At 46.4% G+C, this 26,035-nt stretch overlaps 1 protein-coding gene across 6 annotated transcripts in view; it reads right to left on the bottom strand.

The window, feature by feature from the left end:
* Window positions 1-26,035, bottom strand: part of ACOX2 (acyl-CoA oxidase 2) — a 29,785-nt gene that overhangs the window by 3,375 nt on the left and 375 nt on the right. The window contains exons 2-15 of one of the 6 annotated variants that reach the window (XM_053600318.1): window positions 25,682-25,772; window positions 24,543-24,801; window positions 23,975-24,131; window positions 23,596-23,747; window positions 23,084-23,191; window positions 21,909-22,028; window positions 21,491-21,606; window positions 20,701-20,873; window positions 18,795-18,957; window positions 17,240-17,430; window positions 15,495-15,674; window positions 13,738-13,843; window positions 9,704-9,921; window positions 272-404 (exon numbers count right to left, since the gene is read on the bottom strand). In XM_053600318.1, coding sequence (XP_053456293.1) covers window positions 272-404; window positions 9,704-9,921; window positions 13,738-13,843; window positions 15,495-15,674; window positions 17,240-17,430; window positions 18,795-18,957; window positions 20,701-20,873; window positions 21,491-21,606; window positions 21,909-22,028; window positions 23,084-23,191; window positions 23,596-23,747; window positions 23,975-24,131; window positions 24,543-24,702 — 1,977 coding nt within the window. In that variant the 5' untranslated portion in view covers window positions 24,703-24,801; window positions 25,682-25,772. The other 5 variants (XM_053600321.1, XM_053600322.1, XM_053600323.1 and 2 more) reach the window with 5 other exon arrangements.

Raw genomic sequence — 26,035 nt, 5'->3', positions numbered from 1 at the left:
CCAGATTTAAAGCTTGGGCCTTCCTCTTAATTCCCTTTACCCAGTTCCCAGCACTGCATTTTGCTGATTACAGTCCAGGCTTGCGGTTCCTAACCGGCCACACCCCTACTGAAATTTCTGTGTTCTCTAGAAATTTTTTAAACAGACGTGCTATGTCAAGTGATTTCCAACCTAATGGGTGGGAATCAACTGAAATGGTAAAACATGGATGTATATTCATTACTTGTTCTCTGCTCTCTTACATATTTTAAAATGTGTTCCACTCAGTTACCTGAGTATTGGTTGGTGACCTCTGAGCCCACTGGAACAGACGTTCATAGACATTTCCATCATAACAGCCAATTGCTGAATTTAAACTCTGATCAGTGAAGTCAAAAGCATCAGTTAACAAGATGGCATCCTTCCTGAGAGGAAACAAGAGTTTGTGGGTTTTTTTTTTAATTTTTGATTTGATAAGAATTAACTTAATTAGGTATTGCATCATCATTCGCTTTCTGAACAATTCAGCTTCATTTTCTTCTAGTATTTATTTTTTAATCAGTTGTATACATGCGGTATAAAGAGTAAGAGTTCCTTGAGGCTTGTTATTTAAAAAGCAGCATATCTCTGTCACTCACTTCCATTTCCTTCTCCCCAGGAGCAGTCAGTTTTAATCTTTTAGCTGATATTTTGCTATTTACCTAAATGTCTAAATATCTTGTTTATATTACAGCTTCTTGATGATTTAGTTTTAGATATTATCTGTTGACTGTTCATTACAAAAGTTAAGGATTTATTTTTAGCACCCCTCTCTCTCTTTTTTTTTTGTGGGGATGGGGGTCTTACTATGTTTCTCAGGATGGTCTGGAACTCCTGGTCTCAAGTGAGCCTTTTGCTGCAGCCTCCCAAAGTGCTGGGATTATAGGCATGAGCCACCAAGTCCAGCTTCCTTCTCTTTACCCCCGACTTCTCCTACCCCAATGCTTCCTGCCTTAGGCCTTCCTGCTTCCAAGGATAAAATTTTGGCAACGCCAATCAATATTCAGTGTTTACTGTATGTAATCAAAGTGTTTGAGGTAACTGTGATACTGTACCCAATTTCATCTCTCCTGATGACCCTTCACATCATTATGAACCCTACCCCCTTTTTAAGGTCCCTCTGCTCCTTGTGGTCCTTCCTTATCCAACTAAAATTTCATGTTCTATTATAGTCACTCCCTCAAAAATATATTCAACAGGTTTTGTTTTGTCATACTAGTTTAGCAAAATCCATCCCTCTTTATCTCCAACTTTCCACCAACTTCATGCCACCACCTTTGTCACTAGACATCGCTGGAAAAAAAAATCCTGACTGGTGTGATAAGGATTCAAGTGGGCCCTGATCTGTGGTTGGCAATCATATTACGTTGCTCCAGTCCCCTCTCTTTCATGTCTTCTCTTTAGTCCTCAAATCAATACTACCCACCTCCCCATCTCTCTTACCTGGACAACTTTGCACTCTATTCACTGGTAAAGTGGAAGCTGTCAGAGAGTTTCCATAAGTTTCCTCCCTTGCATTTATACACACAGGGTCTTCTTAGTCACTTGTCCAGACTCTCAGCTCAGGCCAGTCAGTCCCTCTTTGTTTACTAGATGCTTTTGCCTCTTGCCTACTAGGGAACAACATTTCAGAAATTCTCCCATCTTTCTTTCTTTTCTTTTTTTTTTTTTTTTGTGGTTTTTGGCCAGGGCTTGGTTTGAACCCGCCAACTCTGGCATATGGGTCCGGCGCCCTACCCCTTTGAGCCACAGGCACCGCCCCAATTCTCCTGTCTTTCTACTACAACATCACAACTCCCCTTTCTATAGGATCATTTCCATCAGCATATCAACATGCTGTCATTTCCTCCACCTTAAATACATGCTTTCGACTCTATTTCCTCACCTATCATCATGGCTCCCCTTATGACAAAACTTCTTGAAAATGTTATACCCATTTATGCTTACTATGTCCAGTTTTCACATTCTCTCCTGAGTGGACCCATCCAGATTTTCACTCCCCCTATTCCACTGAAATAGCTCTTGTCCAGGTCTTGTTTCCTTGGGAGGGTGTCAGGACTTAGTCCTTGGACCTTTTCTCTTCACGCACCCCTCTGTGTGGTAGCATCCTTCCGATGGCTTTAAATATCAGCCATATGCCAAATTGATCCCTCCAGCGTCACCGGCTTACCAAATCTGTACCTGGATTTCTAACTGGCCCTTCAAACGTAATATGTCTAAACCAAACTCCTGATTGGCTAGACTAGACCTTTTCATGTCTATCCTGCCCAAACCTGGCCTTCCTGTAGTCTTCCCCATTTATGGTAAATGACATTTCTGTCATCTTGGCCAAAAGCCTTGATTCCTTTCTTCTTTCTTACCCCACATCTAATCTGTCAGTAAATCCTGTTCTACCTTCTCTCGGCTTTTCACACTTAATATGGCATGTGGAATGATCCATTAAAGATATCCATCGGATTCTTTCAGGTTGTGTCTATCCTATGCTCAAAACCATCCCAATCTCACACAAAATAAAAGCCAAAGTCTTCAGTCCTTGCAGTGATCCGTCCTACCTCTCTTGCCGCTCCCTGTACTCCCTGAACTCTCTGCATTCTGCTCTCATTCTCGACCTCACTCATGCCATTCCTCTTCTGTGGCCTCTTTTCTTTCTTTAGATAAGTGAGCTGAGCTCCTGCTGCTTCCAACCTCTGTACAGTCACATGCCACGTAACATTTTGGTCAATTACAGCCTGTGATTGTTATGATGGTCCCATAAGATTATAATGGAAATAAAAAGAGCCTACTGCCTAGCAGTTTCTGTTCCAGTTGCGTCCAGTATTCAGTAGAGTCACAGGCTGTGCAGGTTTGCAGCCTAGGAGCAATGGCGATAGCATACAGGCTAGGTGTGTAGTAGGCTGAACCATCCACTTTGGGGTACGTATACCCTATGATATTTGTACAATGATGAAATCACTTCACAGTGCCTTTCTCAGACCATATCCCCATTGTTAAGTGAAACGTGACTGCACTCTCTCTGCCTAGAATGCTCTCTTCCCAGCAGCCACATGGCTTCTCTCTACCTTCCTCTGGGTTTTTCCTTAAATGTCACCCTCCCAAGGAGGCCTTCTCTGACCCATTTCAAACTGCAGTCTCCCCACCCTCAGCATTGCTTTTCCTCCTTTCTGCTACCCTTTCCTTCATAGTACCTGTTACCATTTCACATGGTATGTGTTAGACTGATTGTGTGTGTTTCTGTTTCTGCTCTTATTGTCCGTAGGCATTTGTGGCCCCTTTCAGTCTGAAACCCGTATCCTTCATTTGCCCTCAATATTTTCTTGAATTATTAATGATTCACTCTCTTCTGTTTGCTCTGTCTTCTCTTTTTAGAGCTGTTGTTGAGATGATGGACACCTAGGATTGGTCCTCTTTAAAAAATATTTTCTTGGCTCAGCGCCTATAGCTCAGTGACTAGGGCCCCAGCCACATACACCAAGACTGGTGGGTTCAAGCCCAGCCCGGGTCTGCTAAACAATGATGGCTGCGACCAAAAAAATAGGTGGGTGTTGTGGCAGGCGCCTGTAGTCCCAGCTATTTGGGAGGCTGAGGAAGAGAATTGCTTAAGCCCAAGAGTTTGAGGTTGCTGTGGGCTGTGACACCATCGCACTCTACCAAGGACAACATAAGTGAGACTCTGTCTCAAAACATTTTTTTTCTCTATTTTTTTTGTCCTTTTGCTTCCTTTCTGTGAGATTGCTGAAACTTTCTCTTAATTTCTCATTTCTAGTATCATTTTTTAAAATTTTTTGGTTTTTGTGAGACAGAGTCTCACTTTCACCCTTGGTAGAATGCTATGGCATCATAGCTCACAGCAACCTCTTGCCTCAGCCTCCCACATTTCTAAGATTACAGGCATGAGCCATCACACCCAGCTGCAAATATTACTTTTTTTTTAGAGACAGAGTCTCACTTTGTCAACCTCGGTAGAGTGCTGTGGTGTCACAGCTCACAGCAACCTCCACCTCTTGGGCTTAAGCGATTCTCTTGCCTCAGACTCCTAAGCAACTGGGACTACAGGTGCCTGCCACAATGCCTGGCAGTTTGGCCATGGCCGGGTTCAAACCCGCTATCCTCGGTGTATGGGGCCAGTGCCCTACTCACTGAACCACAGGTGCTGCCCTACAAATATTACTTTTTAAACAATTTACATTATCATTCTTATTTTGTGGTTGCAACATCTCTTGTTAGCCCTTTGAGGACATTACTGATTTTTTTTTATTGTTAAATCATAGCTGTGTACATTAGTGCAATCAAGGGGTACAATGTGCTGGTTTCATATACAATCTGAAATATTCTTATCAAACTGTTCAACGTAGCCTTCATGGCATTTTCTTAGTTATTGTATGTAGACATTTGTATTCTGCATTTAGTAAGTTTCGCCTGTACCCATTCTAAGATGCACCGTAGGTGTGGCCCCACCTATAACCCTCCCTCCCACCTCCCTTCCCCTTCCTTGGCCCTTTCCTCATAGTCTTGTGCTGTAGCCTTCATGTGAAAGCTATAATTTAGTTTCATAGTAGGGCTGAGTACATTGGAGACTTTTTCTTCCATTCCTGAGATACTTTGCTAAGAAGAATATGTTCCAGCTCCATCCATGTAAACATGAAAGAGTAAAGTCTCCATCTTTCTTTAAGGCTGCATAATATTCCATGGTATACATGTATCACAATTTGCTAGTCCATTTGTGGGTCGATGGGCACTTGGGCTTCTTCCATGACTTAGCAATTATGAATTGGGCTGCAATAAACGTTCTGGTACAGATGTCTTTGTTATATTGTGATTTTTGGTCTTCTGGGTATAAACCTAGTAAAGGAATTATAGGATCGAATGGCAGGTCATTTTTAGGTCTCTAAGTATTCTTCAAACATCCTTCCAGAAGAAATGTATTAGTGTGCATTCCCACCAGCAGTGTAGAAGTGTGCCCTTTCCTCCACATCCATGCCAACATCTCTGGTTTTGGGATTTCGTTATGTGGGCTACTCTTACTGGGGTTAGGTGATATCTCAGAGTAGTTTTGATTTGCATTTCTCTGATGATTAAGGATGATGTGTTTTTTTCATGTGTTTGTAGATCATGTGTCTGTCTTCTTTAGAGAAGTTTCTCTTCAAGTCCCTTACCCACTCTGAGATGGGATCATGTGTTCTTTTCTTGCTAATATGTTTGAGTTCTCTGTGGATTCTGGTTATTAGACCTTTATCGGAGGTATAACCTGCAAATATTTTCTCCCATTCTGAGGGCTGTCTGCTTGCTTTACTCACTATGTTCTTGGCTGTGCAGAAGCTTTTTAGTTTGATCAGGTCCCAGTAGTGTATTTTTGATACTGCTTCAATTGCCTGGGGAGTCCTCCTCATAAAATATTCACCCAGGCCGATTCCTTCAAGAGTTTTCCCTGCACTTTCTTCAAGTATTTTTATAGTTTCATGTCTTAAGTTTAAATCTTTTATCCAGTGAGAGTCTATCTTAGTTAATGGTGAAAGGTGTGGGTCCAGTTTTAATCTTCTACAAGTTGCCAGCCAGTTCACCCAGCACCATTTGTTAAATAGGGAATCTTTTCCCCACTGAATGTTTTAAATTGGCTTGTCAAAGATCAAATAACGGTAAGTAGCTGGATCCATCTGTTGGTTCTCTATTCTGTTCCAGACATCTACTTCTCTGTTTTTGTGCCAATACCATGCTGTTTTGATCACTATCAATTTATAGTACAGTCTCAGGCCTGGTAGCATGATTCCTCTAGCTGTGTTTTTATTGCTGAGTAATGTTTTGGCTATTCGAGGTTTTTTTCTGATTCCACGTAAAACGAAGTATTATTTTTTCAAGATCTTTAAAATATGACAATGGAGCTTTAATAGGAATTGCATTAAAATTATATATTGCTTTGGGTAGTATGGACATTTTAACAATGTTGATTCTTCCCAGCCATGAGCATGGTATGTTTTTCCATTTGTTAACATCTTCAGCTATTTATTTTCTTAAAGTTTCATAGTTCTCTTTGTGACATTACTGATTTTTAAAACAGTTTTCTTCTTCCTGAAGATTCTCTGTGTCCTCAGAGCTGCCTTGTCCTGGCTTGTTTTGGTCTTCTTCTTTTATGTTAGGGGCTTTCCTGAAGCGATCCCTGGGTTTCTGATCATAGGTAAGAGCAGGGCATTCACTATTCCACGAGACACTAGTGGGTATGCTTGTTAATGTGGGGTGTATTGTGAGGTGAATTAGATCCCTGGGGACCCAGCGTCAGTATTTTTTAGCTCCTTCTGCTTGGGCTGATCGGATTCTCAAGAGAAAAATCATCTCAGTGTCTTCCTGCAGGGTAGTTTGGCTTCCAATTTTTTAGGAACCAGCAGGAAAAGAGGGCTGTGGAGGGAGGTGTCAGCTTTTGGCCTGTAAAGTTCCCTGTTTTCTGTAGTATAGCCTTATCCTGAGATAAGCCTGATGCTCCCTGTTTGCCCTCTGCCAGGGCAGGCTTAAGGAAAGTCTTAAAATCACTCGCAGAGGAGGAGGGGAACTGAGGATTCAGCTCCTTCTGAAATAGACTTTCAACCCAGGGCTCAGTCTCACTGCCAGAGGGGACTGGGCCGTGCTGCTAATTCCCACAGCTCTCTGGTGTGACTAGTCTGCTAAGCATCTGTTTGCATCTGTTCTCCAGCTTCCATGTCTCCCCTGTTCCTTTCTCTTTGCGAGCTCTTCCCTTTTAAAACATTTCAGTCCTTGGGTTGATGTTTTCATAGGTTTTCAGGAAGGAACAAAAGTAAATGTGTATGTTTAATCTGCTGTCTTTACCTGGAAGTTCCTCAAGTGAGATTTTATAGCTGCTTAACTAAAAACTGTGTGGGTCAGTTAATTAACATTACCCAGAGAGCTATTTCTAGGTGTTACTTAGAACAGTGTGTTATCTTTCATTTGTCATCTCAGAAATCTGAGGGAAGTAATGTCTAGGCAAGGCAGGGAACTATGACACAGACGGTTAAAAGCATAGAATCTGTTACATACCAAATTACCCTGCAATAGTAAGGTTACTTAGGAACCATAATGTAAGTAAATCAATTTGTGGGTATGATGCATGTGTTAGCTGGTAGCTTGCATCAGCGCTATCTGTCTTGTCTTGAATTGTAAGTCTCTGGAGCCCAAGGCAAGCACTTAGAAATGCTGTTTGCAAATTAAAAAAAAAAAGTGCTTATGGAATATTAAGGTGATCTTTTATATTTTTTCATCACTGCCAGCCAGGACTAGGACATTATTTTCTTCATGTGCCTTTAAATGCCGAGTGTTTTAGAAAGGCCAAGATGCACTTGGGCTAGAACTATGGAGTATTTCATTACGCTCTTAATGGTCACTGGATTCCCTGTATTAGAGAAAGTTTAATACCTGGGGTGTAATTTTATGAAATGTATTTTTGACAGATTTTGATGGTTTAATTGAACAAATATTTACTGACTATCATCTATCTGTTGGGTGCTTATGTGTAGTCATAAATGGTATGTAACATTATATACCAAATATTATTAGAAATAAAGAATTTGGTCTAGTTTTTTTTTTTCGAAACCTCTGTCTTAAAAATCTTGTTTTTACACTTTTACACTGCTGGTGGGACTGCAAGCCAGTACAACCTTTCTGGAAGGAACTATGGAGAAACCTCAAAGCACTCAAGCTAGACCTCCCATTTGATCCTGCAATCCCATTACTGGGCATCTCCCCAGAAGGAAAAAAATCCTTTTATCATAAGGACACTTGTACTAGACTATTTATTGCAGCTCAATTTACAATCGCCAAAATGTGGAAACAGCCTAAATGCCCACCAACCCAGGAATGGATTAACAAGCTGTGGTATGTGTATACCATGGAATACTATTCAGCTATTAAAAAAAATGGAGACTTCGGGCGGCGCCTGTGGCTCAGCGGGTAGGGCGCCGGTCCCATATGCCGGAGGTTGCGGGTTCAAACCCAGCCCCGGCCAAATTAAAAAAAAAAAAAAAAAAAAAAAAAAAAAAAAATGGAGACTTTACAGCCTTCGTATTAACCTGGATGGAAGTGGAAGACATTATTCTTAATAAAGCATCACAAGAATGGAGAAGCTATGTACTCAATTTTGATATGAGGACAATTAATGACAATTAAGGTCGGGGGTGAAGGAAAAGCAGAGAGAGGGAAGGAGGGATGGGGGTGGGGCGTTGGTGTGTGCCACACCTTCTGGTGGCAAGACACGATTGCAAGAGGGACTTTACCTAACAAATGCAACCAGTGTAACCTGGCTTATTGTACCCTCAATGAATCCCCAACAATAAAAAAAAAAAAAAAATTGTTTTTACAAATTTTCAGATCTTTTTCCTGTTTTTTCTTTTAGACTTGCCAATAATGATAGCCACTGGAAGGGACCCTCCCCTCCATACAATAGGCTGTCCTGTGAGGTTGTGTTCTTAAATTACTCCATCATGGTAGGGATGAAAAATACGGTAAATAATTTATATTGTTTTACTTGCTATTCTTCCCAGTACTCTGGTGATGGTGGGCTTTGGTTTTGATATGTTTTATTTAAAGAAATCATTTAGAGTATAGAATAACTCCATGAAAACATCGCATTAATACTTCCCAATCCTAAGTGGCACTGCATTAAATAAAGCTGCATTTAAAAACTGTTTTTTTATTTTGCAAGTCTAAATATACATTACTGAGTTTAAAAAAACTTCATCTTGAAGCTGAAGGAAAATTAAAGTAAGTTTATTAAACTTAAGAATTTTATTGAGCACATTTGATAAAGACAGGGATATGTTTGAAATAAACAATACCTCAACATTAACATACAGGTCAAGAGCACTTGCTTAGGGGTCAGACAGGCCTGAATTATACCTGGCTTCTCCTCTAATTATGTGACATTGGGCAAGTTAACCCCCCGAATTCTGAATTTCCTCCCTAGTAAAACGGGGAGATTAATACCATCCATTTCAAAGGGCTATAACGATTAAATGAGATGATGTGTGTAAAAGTTTTTGGTGCAGTGCCAGGCACATAAGGGCTCCTTAAATGTTAGCTATGGTTAGGACTCTTACTATGAGCACATATTATTCACATGTAGCTTCATGTTATTCATATTCATTAGATATTGATCCTATTTCCTGGACAATGTTAAAGAGTTCAATTGAATAGCTAATTTTGTTTTTTTGAGATAGAGCCTCAAGCTGTTATCCTAGATAGAGTGCTGTAGCATCACAGCTCACAGCAACCTCCAACTCTTGGGCTCAAGCAAGTCTCCTGCCTCTGCCTTCCAAGTAGCTAGGACTACAGGCGCCTGCCACAACGCCCCGCTATTTTTTTTTTTGGTTGCAGCCATCGTTGTTGTTTGGCAGGCCCAGGCTAGATTCAAACCTGCCAGCTCAGGTGTATGTGGCTGGTGCCTTAGCTGCTTGAGCCATAGGCGCTGAGCCAGCTAATTTATTTTTAAGCATTTTTATTTCTAATTTATTTTCTTTACTTTTTTTTCTTTCCTTAATTCCATAATGCTTTATGTCGGTGTGATAATGTTAGGGTAATGCCCTCTAGGGCCGTTGCTGCTTTTGTCAGAACCTCCATTGTAAGGGTTTGGAGTTTGAAGTGAGCTGTGAACAGAGTCTAGGGTTATTCTTTGAAGGCCAATGTGGTCTAAGTCTCAGCTACTCACCGGATCAGGGGGAGCAGGTCCAGGTAGGCCTTTCTTGCCATGTCCACTTGGGTCCCAGACATGAAGCCATCATGGAGAAAATCACCTGAGTTAGTCAGGATGCCGTGTAAGGCATGGAGGTCACAGAGGCGCTTGAGCACCTGATGAATTGCAGGTTCATTTTCTAGTTTCTGCAGAGCTTCTCTAAAACTCTTCACAGAGATATAGTAGCAGTGTGCCTACAAAGATACACAGACACATTAGCCACTGATTTCAGATTGCTGGCTCCAGAGTCATCCTGCAAGCTTGGCAAGACTGCTTGGGTAAACTTGCGGCAGCCACGTGTTTCCCAGCAGGCTGACAAGCAGCCACCTTTTCTTCTAGCTCATTCTGGGTCTGACTGAGCCTTTTTGATGGTGTGTTTTGTGTATGTGTGTGTATGTTGAGGGCTGGTAGGCTTTGAAACTTGGTTTCCTCATTTTGCTTGGGGCAGCTTCACATAGGGTTGAAAATAGAAAGCAGATTGGAGGCTGGCCTGGGGAAAGCAGAGGGCAGTACCACTTTTCTGAAGAAAATAACTACTATCTGCCCATGTTCCTGGTAGTGGTAAGTGTGTGTGTTTGGGCACGGATGTGTGTGTGCACCATGGGTGAAAAAGTAAGGTTTCTAGATGTATATGGAAATTCATCCTACATATACATATACATATCTGCCCATAATATTTTGGAACCTGTTGGTAAGTGACTACTGCCATCAACCTGTGAGAGTCTCTCTACCAGATGGCCTCCTTCTCTGGGACCCTCTCTCCCCACAGCCTAGCAGCTAAGGTTAATGCCTGGCCAAACAGGAGGCCTTTAGAATCCTGCTTCCCTAAGCCTGAAGTCCTTTCTGATTAGTTGATGCCCCTGTTCTATTGTTTTAAATATTTTGACTCTTCCTGCTCCCCAAGACAAGAGCACATAATTATTTTCTTGTGTAGGATATCTGAGTTCCAGGATGGTAAGAGATGAAGAGACAGGGTAGTGTTTCTTAAATTTTTATGTCCACACAAATCACCTGGAGATCTTGTCAAAATGTGGGTCCCAGAGTGAGGCCTGAGACCATGCATTTCTAATGACCTCCCTGCCTTGTGATGCCCCTGCTTACTGGTAGTGACTATAAGTAGAAAGACTTAGAGTATCTTGGGGATTTAAAGGAGTTCATCCATAAGGACAAGGGATGGGGAAATGTCATTTTAGGCAGGGGGAACTTTTTGTGCAAAGAGCTGTACTTCCAGGAAGGCACCAGCAATTTGATGAGGCTGAACTGCTGGGGTATGGTGTGGTAACAATGGAGAAACTGTGGGAGTTAGGGCAGACTTGTGCCTGGGACCCAGGTCAATGAGGGGCTGTGAATGACCTGGTTGGGGTTTCATTCTATGGGGCCAAGGAGTCTTCATCAGGGCAGTGACCTGATAAGGTTTCTCACTTGGAAAGAACCTGTGCTTCCCAGGGGCCTCACACAAGAGCTGACGACTCCGCTGGGCCATGTAGGCCTGGTGCACTCACAGCTGTGTGGGGCTGGCAGCATTAGGATGTGGATCATGAGCCAATGTGCTGAGCCACCTCTGCCGGCTCCAGCAACCTTGGATGCCAGACTGCGTCCTGGCAGAACTGAAGACTCAAATTTCTTTCATCTAAGTCTTATTTTCTCTGTCTTAATCTGAGAACTCAAGGCTCTGGGTTGAGGAGTAGAGTGATGGAAAGCTACCAGAGGGCCTGGGCCTCTGCCTTGGAAAGCAGGATGAAGACCAGAGAGAGAAGGTGGCCTATGTGCTCTGGGAAAGTCTGAGCCAAACCTTGGCATCACCCTCTGAGCACAATGAACTTTAGTTACTTTACAAATGTGTTGGCTTAAATCTTGGCTCCCATCTAATTTGGGGGTGAGGGTGGGATGTATAATACTTATGTGCTAGGTGCCTAAGTTTTATGAGTGGTAGGTACAGTAATTAGCTCTATTTTGCAAACGAAGAGGCAGAGCCTCTGAGAGATTAAGTTTCTTGCCCAAGGTCACATGACTTGGTAAATAGTGGGACTGTTTTCCTAACTGCTACCCTGTGTTGCCAAGGGCAAGGGAGTCTGAGGCTGGGCTACAGTGAGTGCTAGCTTTATACTCCAGTGGACCTGGGAATGGACATCTCTGCTGGGCAGAGCCTGAGATTATAGGACCAGAGCCCATCAGAGCCAAAAGGGCTTTTCCATGCCCCTTTGTTAAATGGACAGGGAAGATAAGACCCAGAGAGGGAAGGGGCTGTTGGAGGTCCCACAGACCTGAGACCAGAACTTAGCCTACGGTTCCTCCTTGTCTTTCCCTCTATCGATGTTGGGCCCCTTCCCCAAGCCGCAGTCATTCTCTCTGAACATTCACAGTTCCCAGGGGGACCCAGTTGGATGCTTGAGTTCTCTGTAGAGTAGAACACATTCCGTCTACCCAAACACAGGAAGTGACCTCGTGACCCCAGAGGCTCAGCTTGGGCACGACCACCCCAGGCTGGCTGAGCTTTCTCCCCTAGTCACTCCCAAGCTTGTGGCTCACCTCAGTCAGACATCACACACTCTGTGGTGTATGGGAAAGGACAGCATCTCGACTCAGTTATTTCCAATTTCTGGGACTTAACTCTTTCCATACCCTTAAAATGGAGATGATGCTAGTCTCCCTCACAAGGTTATATGTAGTAAATGAAGCAGGCCTGGCGAGCAGCTTCTGCTACCTTTGAAGGCAGGGGAGACAGATGAATGGGCAACTGTGGTTCCTTTTTTGGAATTTGGGGGAAACCTTGGCTAATCTGTCAACAAAACATTTAGCACAGCAGGTGGTGCCCCTGTGGTAGACTGGGCAGAACCAGCACTGGCGGGTGTGGTGGAGGTGGGGGTCAGCGGGTGGTCCTCATGCCCAGACTGCACAGCCAAGCCCACCCCCGAGGGCCTCTGCATGCCTTCAAGATTCTCCTGTTCAAAGACTGCCATGGCCTGACGATTAGAGTGATCATTTTAGTTTTCCAGTTGTTGGCAGGGCCAGAGGCCCAGCGGCCTAAGCTGGCACTCAGGAATCATTCTTACCCTTTCCTACACCAGCACTCTGAAGCCTCACCCTTCCACCTACCCAGTTCTCTTCATGCCCTTCTCCAAGTTCATGGTCAGGACTCTCCTCAGTCCTGGTCCAGACTGCTGATGCTCCCTCCCAACTGGCCTCTAACCTCTGGTCCTTTCCTCCCCCTATATTCTGCACAATAATAGTATGAAACTCTGCTCACTTCACTCTCCCGTTACTAACTCAGTAGTCTTTCCAATGCAATGAAAACACAACCCAAGCTTCTTGCAATGGTGCAGGAGGTCTCAAGCCTTGCCCATGTCTTCCCCCTTCCTCCCTTCCCTCCTTCCTCTCCTGTGTCAGTCTTCCTCCTTTTGCACATGCTGTTCCCTTTGCCTGGACACCTTCTTCTCCAAAGTTGCCATCCTTTCAGCTCCTCCTTCACGTCTTAGCCTATTTGCCATTTCTTCTGTTAAGCCTTTCTGACTCCCAAAGGTGGGCAGAGATGCAGCTGTTCTGGCATGCCACTGCAGCCTGTATTTCCCTGTCACAGTGCTTCCTTGACTTTGACTGTATATGGGCAGTGGCTTCACTCCGTGCCTGGGTGCTCAAATATTTGCCAACTGATGGCAAATTATGCATAAACACAAACAGAGTGGAAATTGAATCAGACATCCAAGAACTGCCTGTGGGGCTAAGGGGAGACTTGACCTGTTTTTCTCTTTGGGAGGAAATATTTGAACAACCTGAAGCAAATCCAGTAACACTGCCTCATTGCCTTTGCCCCTAAGAGCTGCCAGCAAGATTGCTTTGGAGTTAAGTCCTTTAATTAAAATAACCCTGGACTAAAGCCTTGGAAGTGAAATGAGGGCAGTCACCGCCGCGCAGGCTGGGGAATGATGGCAGAGCTTGGATTTTCCCAGCAGGGTGGCCTGCCTAGGGAACAAAAACAGGTCCCTTTCAGCTTCAGCTGATGGGCAGCTCACCTTAGCAGCCTGGAGGTGTATGACAGTGCTCTGGTTCCAGGCCTCGTGCTGGTCCGCCCCAGATTGCATCAGGGTCTGCAAATGATGTACCGAATCTTTTGTGAGCCTGGAGACCAAAGAAAAAGAGATTCAGCTTCCTGACTGCATGGAAGATGTAACTGATGGGCTGCCTGGGGTATCTCGGAAGTAGAAATAATTCCTATTTATTGACCCCTTATGTGTCATAAAGCGAGATGCTTGATACTCATTATCTTTTTAACCCTTTTAATCGCAGGCATTCCCAATTTGCAATGGGAAAATGGAGTCCAAGAGAGGGTAACTAACTTGTCCAGGGTCAGGATTTGGACTTGTTCTCAGTCACCATGTTATATAGCCTCAAGGCCATAATGCAGATTCTATCCAGATGCCACTGTTTCTGGCCATTCTTGTGTGACCTGAGTAAGGAGAATAGTTTTTCTTCGAAGGCTATTAAGGCCTGTGGGTCATCTGCCTACTGCACGTCCTACCCCAGGGACCTAAAATAAAAAACAACGCTGTCCTCCAAATCACTACATTAGTCATTTGCCACTGTATTAATCTTTAGTCCCCTTTTATTTTCTATTCCCTGCCCATCCTCCTGTGACCCTTGGAATTTGTGTAAAACAAACTGTTTATGAGGCAATATTTATTTTCCTTCACCAGGGAATAGATAAGCAGATGTCACACTGAGTTCCAAGCCAAGTGAAATATTAATAACACGGCATTTTAGTTACCCCGAGCAGCCTTATTTTTTTCCTCCTCAGCTCACCCAACTAATCTAACTGGTTTATTGAAAAATCCCTGGTGCCTACAACCGTGCCTGGCATGTTGTAGGCACTTGATAAATATTTTTAGAGTAAATAAATGCCTGAAATTGCTTTTGATTTTAAAATAACTATTAAACACTTCTGGGATCACAAGTTGGGATATAAGACCTCTTATTACATATTGAAATATTTTTGTTATTCCAGTTCGTTTTTGGTGTTTTGATCTAGGTCAGGGTTCAGAAGGCTTCTTTCTTAGTTAAATCTCTTTGTCCTTTCCTGGGTGCTGTCTGTCCCTGGCCTGACTTCTGTGCCTTCATTCCTATCCCCCAGCACATTTGGTTATTCCTGACATACAGCAGGTATCTGACAGTATTTGTTGAATGCAGAACAGATGAGCCCTTGGTTTTTTTGTGTTCCCTGTAGTCTAAAAGATCCTGGAAATAAACTCTCGGTGTAAGCATATTTTTGAAAATTATTTTTAATCTATTTTTTTTTTTTATTGACCAGGCCCGGGTTTGAACCTGCCACTCCTGGTGCACAAGGCCGGTGCTCTAACCACTGGACAACAGGCGGTTGCGCAGCCTGAAAATTAGTTTTAAATTATATGATGTTTTTTAAGCATATGGGAATTGCTTTATTAGATTTGCATATTGAGACATCTGTAGTGTTTATATGTGGGTACATATCTTGTGTTATAAATCACCATAGGAACCTAAAGATTTTAAAAATTCCTTTCACTGGCTAGAGAGGTAATATCCTTCTACTGATATGATCAGGTTGGGGAAATAATGGTGGTCTATGGCTGATGGGACCTCCCTTTGTCCCCATTCCTGGTGGTAGGAGCAGGAGGGTTAGAGGTGGGGTGGTTTTTGAAGTGTATTCATGAACGTGCACCCAACAAACCCCACAGGTCCTCGCGTGGGAAGGAGCCTAGCCCCAGGTGGGATGGCTGATTTCTCAGTGGTGGCTTACCTGGTTGCTACATGTGCCCAGGCTGTGGTGTAGAGCTCTGGGCAGAGGAAGTCGACTGGACTCTGGGCTGGGCACCTGGACAGGTCAGATGCAGTGAGATACACAACAGATGGAGGAAGAGACTTCGGTGATGTGGATCCAGTGGACATCTGAGCCTGCAGATAGTTCTTCACCAGAAACCTGGGGTGGAGGTAGAGGCAGGTGAGAGGTGGAGGGCCCTAGGGGACAGCTCAGCACCCCTCACTCTCAGAGACAGGCACATATATACTGGCTTCAGGCTTCACATGGGAGAGACAGCGTCACCCAGGCCTCAGCCGGCCTCTTCCTGATGGGTACCCCTCAGTCCAGAGTCCCCTGTGCTACCCAACTGCATGGGAGTTTCTATGGAGCTGGGGTAGACATTCTTCGATCCCGAAAATAAACCCTTTTGAAACGTGAGCAAACAGAATATTTTCTCTCAGGATCTTCTGATATGGGGATTTATGATGACTTACACAGTGACTGTGTGGAAATTAAATTTTCTTAGCTGAAAACGGGTAGATGAAAGACTGTTAACATGAGTAGGAGGATTATAGGGGACTCTCAGCTGCTGCCTTACGATAATGCAGTGATTGCAGGATCCGGGCTCAGACAAGCCCAGATTCCCAAGCAGCTTCCCCAGACCTGTGTGATATTGTAGAAGTGTCAGTTTCAGTTTCTCCTTCTCTAGATGGGGGTGATAATTCTTACCTTATGGGAAGGAGTTGTGAAAACTGAATGAGATAATATTTGTGAAGTCCTTGGCACAATGCTGGGCACCAAGTGCATAATATATGCTATTGCATTCCTTTGGTAATTTGAGAAAAACCCAATAAATGTTATATATATTTTTTAGAATCCAGTAAATGTTATACATCATATTTGCCAGTGAACTCCTTTCTCCCTGCATAGAGACATATTTGCTGTGTTTAGTCATCTGAGAATAGGCTTTGTCAGCCTTGGGACCAACAAACATAAAAGGGATGAATGAAAACCACTTGTGTGAAGGTGGCTGACTTGGTCATCGCTTCCTGACTCTCCTGTTGGAGCCTGTATGTGCAGGCTCTGTGCTAAGCCTGGGGGATGCTGCAGTGAGCAAGGCAGGTGTGGCTCCTGCCTTCAAGGAGCTCTTGGTCTAGTTAGGTAGCAGAGTCAAAAAGGTAAACCACAAAAAAGAGATTACAGATGGTGAAACTGCTCCAAGGAAACAGGGCAGCATCATGTGGGAGGGAAGCAAGTGCAAAGGCCCTGTGGTGGGGAAGAAACATGTGGCTGGCAGAGGGGAGCAGAGGCAGGAGGTTGTGACAGCAGGATGGCCAGGGAGAGGGGGCAGGTCATAAGAACCTTGTGGACCACAATGTAGGATGTGGCATTTTCCTACAAGCAGTGGGAAACCGCTAAAGAATTTTAAGCAAGAGGAAGATATGATCTCTAGGCTTTGAAAAGATCCCTCTGGCTGCCTGGGAAGAAGTGGGGCAGGGTAGTAACAGGAGACCAGAGGAGCCTGAGGCTGCTGTCCAGGTGAGAGGATGGTGGCCTGGCTGGGAGCTGCGGTGGGTCTGAGAAGAAGGTGGAAGAGACATTTTTACTGTGGGAATTGGATAGTTTCCAAATGCTGTTTTCCAAAGCCTGCTCCCCTGTGGGCATCAGCCAGAAGCTTCTACCCAAGCAGATACGTGGCATGTCCTGAGGGGGTGGGCAGAGGCTTGGGCCAGTCTGGACCTTACCTGGCCACCTGCAGGTACAGCACAGTGTTCTCACCCTCGTAGGTGCAGGAGGCTGACACTTTGGTGACTAGTGATGGCAGGCCACTCAGCTTTGAGTATCCGTGTCCGCCACAGGCCCTGCGGCATATCTCGGCTCCCTGGGTACAGAAGTCTGCTATCATGGCCTTTGCACCTGTGCTCAGTGAGTGGAGCTGTGAGAACAGGAAGAGGGGCCAAGTGATGTAAGGGGGCCCTGCGCTGTGGGTAACAACCTCACTTCCCTCTTGCCAAGCGTTTACTGCATGCTAAGTACAACTCCGCGAAGGAAGAAGTGTTTCTCAGCTCACACCTTTAAGAAGAAGGCTGAGACTCAGAGAGTTGATGCGACTCACCCAAAGTAACACAATTAGGCGATGTAGCTGTAGGAGCAATAACAACAAAGGAAAACCTGCCCAGGCCAGTGTCTCCAGGATTTTAGGAAGAGGTGCTACCTGGACTGGGCCCACTATCCTCCAGGAGTTATGGATTTTGCTGGTAAGGAGGGATTTTGGAAAGCTAGCATGTGAGGATGGGTGTCCACCGTCAACGCACTTTCTGGGTTGTAGGAGGGTGCTGTGGTCTGAGTGTGTCTGCCCCAAATGTTGAAATCCTGACCCCCTCCAAGTGGTATAAGGAGGTAGTGGGGACCTTTGGGAGGTGATTAGGACATGAGAGTGGAGCCCTCATGAATGGGATTAGTGCACAGAAAGAGGCCTAAGACAGACTCATCATCCCTTCTATTGTGTGAGGACATAGTGAAAAGGCACCATCCATGAACCAGAAAGCCAGCCCCCACCAGCACTGAATCTGCTGGTGCTTGATCTTGAACTTTCCAGCCTCTAGAATTGTGAGAAATAAATTCCTATTCTTTATAAGCCACCAGTTATGGTATTTTGTTATAGTAGCCCCAGCAGAGGACTGCCAGGCAGCAGGCCTCACTTGAGCTTTCAGGTCTTGGAAGCCTCTTTTGAACTTTCAAGTCCTTGAGAGGAAGGTTATGCCCTTTACTGCTCTGTGCCTCAGTTTCCTCTTCTGTAAAACAGGACATAAATAGCGCCTTCTAATGAAGCAATGCACAGTGGCAGGACAGACGAATCTGCAAGTGTATGTAATTCCACAGTGCTTTATCTGAGACTGAATAATTTTTGAATTTTAGAAAGGTAAAAAAGGCATTTAAGGTATACTATACATGATACTGCCAGTGGGGTTGGGGCAGCCTTAGTAATTAAACATATTAATAATTTTGCTACAAAATGTATTCATACTGAGTGGGACAAGTCAGTTCAGGTCTGTGCCCCGAACGAATTCTAAACAACATTCAGCTTTCAGGCCTTTTTATGTTTTAGCTGCACATTAGGGATGGTGGACAGATTATTTCTTCTGACATTTTTGTAGCTCTCTCTGCGGGCCAGGTGTGAGTAAATTTGTCTATGAGGGTACAGTTTACCCTGATGCTCTGGGATGTTGGAAGGGCCCACGGGAGCAGGGCTGTGGTGCTTCCTAGCCAGCACAACGACCCTCAGCAGACAGCAGGTACCTCAGGCAGGAGGCTGAAGTCTTTGTCCAGAATGGCACTGTAGGCATGCTGGAAGAATTCCAAGATGCTGACTGCCAGGAAATGGAAGGCATAGATCATGGCCAACTGAGGAAAGAGTTTCTGCTGCTGTGTCTGGTAGTCCAGGACTTTTGCTTCTGGGCCACTGAGGGGAAAAGAAGCTGAAGATGAGAAGATTGCTGCTTGCCACGCCCATCTTTCCTTTTCCCCAACACCATAAAAGCCTTAAAGACAGACAGTTCTTTATAACTCTTTGCAAGACTTGACCTGAACTGACACGAGGTTATTAATAACCTATAAAAATCCCATCTAACACGACAATTTACACAGTGCATAGCAGAAATATGGACATGTTTATGGGTACTAGCCCCCATAGAGGGAGGTTTACAGAATTCCAGTGTATACACTCCATTATCCTAAAATCAGAAAAGGTCTGAATTCCAATACATCTGATCCCAAGGATTTCAGGTGAAGAGTGGTGGCCCTGCACCCCTGATTATTTGAGCCTGTGACCTCCCACTGCCCACGTGCTGAGAAGTATGTGGAGCCTCAACAATAACTCTTAGGATGTGAACTCGGGTATGGCAGAATCCCAAGGAAGGGATGATGTCTAGTATAGATGAGCCTGTAGCACAGAGGGGCCGGAGTAACTGGGTGGGGATTAAGAGAGGGTGTGATGATGAGAAGCCTCCCATAGCTGGCAGCAGCCTGCGGCTCCTCTCTGAGGCAGCAAGTCCTTACCCAACACAACCTTCTTATACCATCCTGGGAATGCTTGTGCAACCCTGATAAATGGGATGTGGGTAGGACATAGCAGCAGCACCTTCTCCCCAGCAGCCCTGTTCTCCAAAGACTCCCCAAGCCTGAAGCCCAGGTTGAGAGTGCCATAGGTTTGCCAGAGGAAAGTCTCCTCTGCTGAAGGCCTGGTACATCTTACTGGATTTCACCTTCAACATCACCCTGAGAAACCACTCCTGCCATAGATGAGGAAGCTGAAGGACAAAAAGGTAAAGTAGCCAAGCTGTGAGGCACCCAGGCTTACGTGGCTTCCAACCCTTAGTCCACTCTGCATCAGGCTCATTCTGGCCTCTTGAGCCCACAGCATGAGAAACCCCAGGCTCTTGGGCCAGATGTTCTCAAGTTCCAGTTCTGCCAAACTTACCCTTTACATGTGAGGCCCAGAGAGGGCAAAGGATTGGCCAGGGCTGGTCAGCAGAGCTGGGATGAGAGCGGTCAGGTTAAAGCAAGTAACCTTAGCAATGCAAGTTCAGTCATGCTGTGGCCAGCTCTAGCCTCTAATCCTATTCTCACTCCGTTGTGCTGCATCCTGGGGGAGGGTGTCTTTATTATAAAACATTATTCATTGTTTACCTGAAATTCAACTTTCACTGAGTGTCCTATATTTGGAAACCCTGTGTGTGTGTGCGCACACGTGTGCACATGTGAGTGCACCGGTTAAAAGAGGGGTACGGTCAGCCCTTGTTATTCTATGCCATGGAGTGGAGGAAGTGACAGGCAGACACAACCAGACATAGCAGAAGGGATCCAGACTTAGACACACCACAGTCAGGAGCTGACAATTACAGCCAGACAGAATGAGCCCTGCCACATACAGTCTGATGTGAGAGTTGGGCTTTGCCAGACACAGCTGGGCACCCAGCTGACCCAGACTCACAGTTGGACTCAGGGCCAGCCCATAAGCCGTGTTAGAGGGAGCCAGAGAGATCCCACCGATGTGCCCAGATAGGGCCAGATCCAGGGAAATTATGTGAGTGGGGGAGGCAGGGGACGAAATGCCTGCTCCTAGCACCCAGCAGTGTCAAGGGCAGGCACAGTGCGACTGAGAGGCAGCCATGTCTGTTGTGCTCAGCCTCTGGGTACCCCTTGCCTGGGCCGGAGCTTGGACTGGCGGCGTATGACTGAGTAGCGTATGGCGATGACACAAGCCTTCTTCATCAGTGGGAGGATCTCGCCTAATAGCAGTTTCACCCGAGTCACCACCATAGCAAGATAGTTGCTCTTTGCTGTTCCAAGCTTGATGTAGGTGCCATCTGGCAAGACCTGTGTGGAATAAAGATGGGCACGGGGTCTGAGCCAAGGCCTTCCAGCCTGCCCATCCCTAGAACTGTGGGTCTGCGTACCTGGTGTGTGCTACGCTCCTCAACCTGCTCCCCTAGAGCAGAAAGCCGGCTGCCAGCCAGGATATTAAAGGACAGATGCTTCTGTGCCTGTTGTAACTAGCCACTCACCCAAGTGTCCTGGTTCAAAGGTCCTCTTCTGGGACACCTTGGACTAGGGTGAAAAGGGGAAATACCTGGCAAAACTGGGACCTTCAGAACTGTGCCAGCACGCTGGCTGGTGTCTGCTCAGTGACTGGTTGTATCTAGTCCTCACTGTGGGTAAATAAGCCTACTACGCATACACCCTCAGTCCTGTCCCTGTCCCCTCCATGATTGTGCCATTATCCACATCATGAGCATCTACCTGTGAGAAGTCTGAGGCTTAGAGAGGTAAAATGACTTGCCCAAGATCATACTGCCCCTAAGCTGGTGTTTGATCCCAGTCTATGGGACACCACAGCCTCCTTGGGTGGGATTATGTCCCAAACTCAGCTCTGTGGAAGAGGACCCAGAGCAGTCTGCACAAAGCGTGGGTGCCCCGCCTCCCTAGGCCCTGACCTGTGTGAAGCGACTGAGCATGTTCTCCCTAGGGACTCGCACATGGTCCAGTCGCAGGAAGCCATTGTCTGTTTGATCAAAGTTCATCTTGGGCCCGATGTCCCCAACGGTGATTCCTAGAAGGAGATGCAGTTAAGAATACCCATCAGTTGAGTGCTTGCTATATGACAGGTGTCACACATGCCTTCCAGCTCACAGCAGCCTGTGACACTGGGGTTATTACACCTGTTTTGCAGGTAAGCAAGCTGAGGCCAGGCAGACTGTGATTCTTACTCAAGGTCACTAGCCAGTTAGCATGAAGTCTGCCCAACTGGACCCCTCCATGCCCAAGAAAGAGACGTATCTCAGCTTCTCTTATGGACCTCTGGGGCCCTAAGACAAGGAGGCCTGGTAGGATCTCCTCCCAGCAGGGGCTTACCTGGCAGTGGGGTGTGGTCCTGAAGGCTCCGGATGGGCACAATGAAGGCATGCATGCCCTGCCGGGCTCCCGAGCAGATCACCTGGGCAAGGACCAGGGCGTGCGTGGCTGACCGTCCCACTGAGAGGAGAAAGATGAGAGGCGCGTCATAGGAAGACTTGTATCATATACATCCCTGCCTCTCCATCCAGCCTCCTGGGGCTGAGGTCACCGATAGGGTCTTGAAAAGTCACTGATCACAGAGAGGGAGGATGGTGCCTGAAGAACCAAGCAGACCTAGCACTGACTTTGCAAAGGCACTGTGAAATGAGCGAGATTTTTTTTTGCGTACCCCCAAACCACTAATGAACCACTGCCATCAACCTCCCAGTCCAGGTGGTGCCAGACCTCTAAGGATGCTTTCCAGTTCTTGCAGGGCAGGTTTGAGGAATCCCATTTCCTGATAAGGAAAGTAAGGCTCAGAGTGAAGTGACACCTTGAAGGTCACTGGCCTGGAGGCGGCAGACCTGGGATTTGAACCCTCGTCCACCTGATCTTAAAAGCTGCTTTCTTTCCTCTGTAGTTTTGAAGATGGTCATTCTCTCTTTCTTTGCCATTTCTCTTGCCTGACTCAATCTCCCCGTTTCTGTATCTCAGCTCTCTGTCGCTCCCCTGCTTTCTCTGGACCCCTCACTTTTGTTTTATTCAATTTTTTTGACACAAGGCATTCACCAGCTGGGTCCCCGAGTGCCACAGATATGTCCTCAGAGATGAATTCTCAAGTCTGAGGAAGGGGGACACCCTCCTTGGGGCAAGTGGCAAATCACTGTGGGGAGGGCCTGGGACAGGCCAAGTGTGTGTGTGTACATGTGTTGTGTACATGCACGTGTGTGTCTGTGTAGAAGCAGCGTGCATGTGTATGAGTGTGAGGCTTTGTCCCTCATAACCCCCAATTTAGGTCTATTTCCTCCTTTCCTTCAAGATTCCCTTGGGGACCTCCCAGCTACCCATTAAGGAAATTCTTAATACTCCACCTATTTTACAGAGTAAGAACCTGAGGCTCAGGGAAGTGAACTGATCTGTCCAAGGTCACAAGCATAGAATAGGAAACCAATCTGAGGTCTGTTGGACATCAAAACCAGTGCTACTTTGCCCTCCAACTTGGGGAAAGATAAGGAGGAGGGGTGGATACTCACGGTCCCCAGGCCACCATTTGGTGGCAGTCATCGTGGGGCTGTGTATCACAAACTCCTGGGTGGCTGTGTCATAGGTGGCTTCAGTCTCCAGGCCCTGAAGGTATGTCCCTTGGGATCAAGAAAGGGAGTTAGACATTGGGCCTAGCAGGGTTCTTACCTGGGAAGCAGCTTTGGGGATCTTAGAACTCTCAGGCACAAGCCCAGTATGGAGCAGGGGGGTAGCTCCTAGCTGTACTTGCAGGCATTTCTTTCCTTTCTTCTGTGCGCTGTGTGTGGGACATGTAATCCCCGTGGCCAGTCCATGACAAGGGATAGATGCTGATGTTTCCGGAAGGACTTGCTCCACGGGTAGCTCAGGCAATGTTTGTGCAAATTAGAAAAAGACCCTTGACTGCCATCTACTGGAAATTTTCATATTAAATACATAAATCTATGACTACTGATATGTGAATGGGCCCTCTAGAGTTGTACAGGACACAACCTAAAAACTGCATGTAACAGCCTGGACTCACCATGTCCCAGTTCTGTTTGGGCATATGTTGTGATGATCTGGAATGTTTTGCACAGGGGCTCCCATTTGGCAATCTGTTCATCCGAGCCCAGGCTTCTGAGGGCTGTCAAGAAGACTTGGTGCACATTTAACGCCAAGTCTCCAGAAAGGGCACTGTGGAGACAGATGCTGTGACTGAGTATCCTGTTGGAGACAGGGGCCCAGGGACCCTCAGCCTGGGTAGGGCACAGGAGGGAAGGAGCATCTGGTATCTTGATTTCCCAACAAGTATTGCCTTTGTGGGTGGAGGGAAGAATGGCTCATGGGGCCGGGGTGAGAGGAAGGTTCCAGGTGATCCTAGGTAGATTCCTCTATAGTGGGGCTGCCCCAGGAGCAGGCACCTGTAAGCACAGTTTAATTCCTCTTCTGACCAGCCCAGTTTCCGTGCTATCATGTGGAGGTGGACCGTCTTCCGCATGGCGCCCTCATAACGTTCATTCTGGGTCATGAAATAATTGTCCTTACAGGTAAACTCTGGGTCACTGCAGATGATGCTCTCTGCAGGAGATGGAGAACAGAGGGCTTAGGGACCTAAGCGAGGTTATGGCATCTTCAGATCCTCCCACTCACTTGCCTGGAAAGGAAATCAGATGTTATTGTCATTTTACAGATGAGATCACTGAGGACCAGAGGTGGGAAAGTGACTTGCCCAAGCTTATAAAGCTATGCCATGAGAGAAATTTAGAATGAGTATCCAGGTCTTCTGTTACCTAGGACTCTTCTATCCATCAGATGAGTTCAGGGAACAACATCATGTTAAGAGTACCATTATCATCCAAAGGAATGAATCTCTAACAGTGGAATTTCAAAGGTAAAATTTATTTGAAGGTAGGACTGCTAATGAAGGACTCTTCTTCCAAGAAAAGCAGGGGCATAAAGCAGATTATCCATTCCTCAGCTTCCCCTTACCAACATTCCTCCGGAGTGCAGTGTTCTGGGCACCTCTGTCAAGGATGTTGGTGAGCCGTTCCACGTCGAAGGATGGCCCATGCCTCTCGCTGTCTATGTCAGCATGCACGCGGCTGCTCCAGGTGTCCCCTAGTGACACTCGGTGCACGGGGCTGCCCATCCTATCCTGGGTCTGCCTGGCAACTGAAGAGAGACACTGGTGGCCCCGCTGTTCTGAAGGTCTGCTCTGAGCATGGGCAGTTCCTGTGTGTTAGAGGAACTGCCCCCAACTAGGTGTCAGCCAGGAACTGTGTGGTGGAGAAAAGCCACCCGAGTGTCATTCCAATTCTGCACCTTCCCTGTGGACACAGGCTGTGGGCCAGGCACTGTACACATCCTTGGCTCTGATTCAGGCTGCTGTGGCCTCTTCCCTGGCTTTTATGCCCCTTATCTGCTCTTCCAGCTGCCAGCGTGAGCTCTGGATCTGTAGATCATGTTTTCCTCCCCTTCTTGAAATTTGCTCCTTGGTGCCTTCTGTTTGTGCAATGGAGCCCACCTGCCCCCTCCAGTAGCAGCTCATCCTCCACTCAGGGGCCTCCACTCACTCTCCTCCTGCCCTGTGTCTTTCAGTTCCCTCTGGCCAAGGCTGGGCTCCCTGGTGTTCCTAGTGAGCCCCAGCTTCCAGCGATCCCTCCACCATGAAGCCCTCCTGATGGCAGTGCCCTGGGAGTCAGCACTCCTTTGGTGCTCCCACTGACATGTCCCTGCCCCAAGGCTGGATGCCAGGCGGCCACTCTTTCAATTTCCCTTTTTCTTCACCTCAACCCTATGATGATGCACCGTGGCTTTTAGCATTTTATAGAGAGGGATGTGGGCCTTGGGAAGATCCTGCAGACACATGTAGCAGTTGGGTTCTATTGAGGCTCCCCAGCCAGTACTGCGGGGTGCTGGCAGGGGCCTGGCAGGTCCCGGGGCCCCACTGTCTGCCCCTGGAGCCCTGCAGGCCCAGCTCGCCAGCTGCTCATTTGTGCCCCTCTCTCTACCCCTTCCTCCTTGCTGTTCCCAAACACCACTGCAAACCTGGTCCGGAACACCTTTTCCTCAGATGTCATCACAGCTCCCTGTGTCCCACCTCAAGGTCACCTCTCCCTGAGGCCCACCTTTTAGTGTCCACCCTTTTTAAAGTCCCAAGTCCTCTCCCTGGGTCTTCTCAGTCCCCTTTACTCTGCTGGACTCCTTTTCACGGATCACCTAAGATAGAGATAACTTACTCATTAAATGTGTGTTTGTTTACTGCTGTCTCCCCGCTACTAAAACATAAACTAAAAGAGGGCCTTATTTCTGTTTCCCTCACACTGTGGCTCTAACTCTCAGTGCAGGGACTGCCTCGCAGGGCGCCCAGGGAAGGAAGAAGCGCTCAGTCAGTGGGAGCTGCGCTGGGGCCATTCCTGGGGAAGGCCAGGCCCTGGGGGGTCTCCCAGTCCCTCCCCTGCCCTCGGCCCGGCTCTCCTGAC

The sequence above is a fragment of the Nycticebus coucang genome, chromosome 8 (genome assembly GCF_027406575.1).
Source record: "Nycticebus coucang isolate mNycCou1 chromosome 8, mNycCou1.pri, whole genome shotgun sequence".
In the NCBI taxonomy this organism is placed as follows: domain Eukaryota; kingdom Metazoa; phylum Chordata; class Mammalia; order Primates; family Lorisidae; genus Nycticebus; species Nycticebus coucang.
The sequence above is the reverse complement of the archived record's forward strand: the minus strand, read 5'-3'. Positions and strand labels throughout refer to the sequence as shown.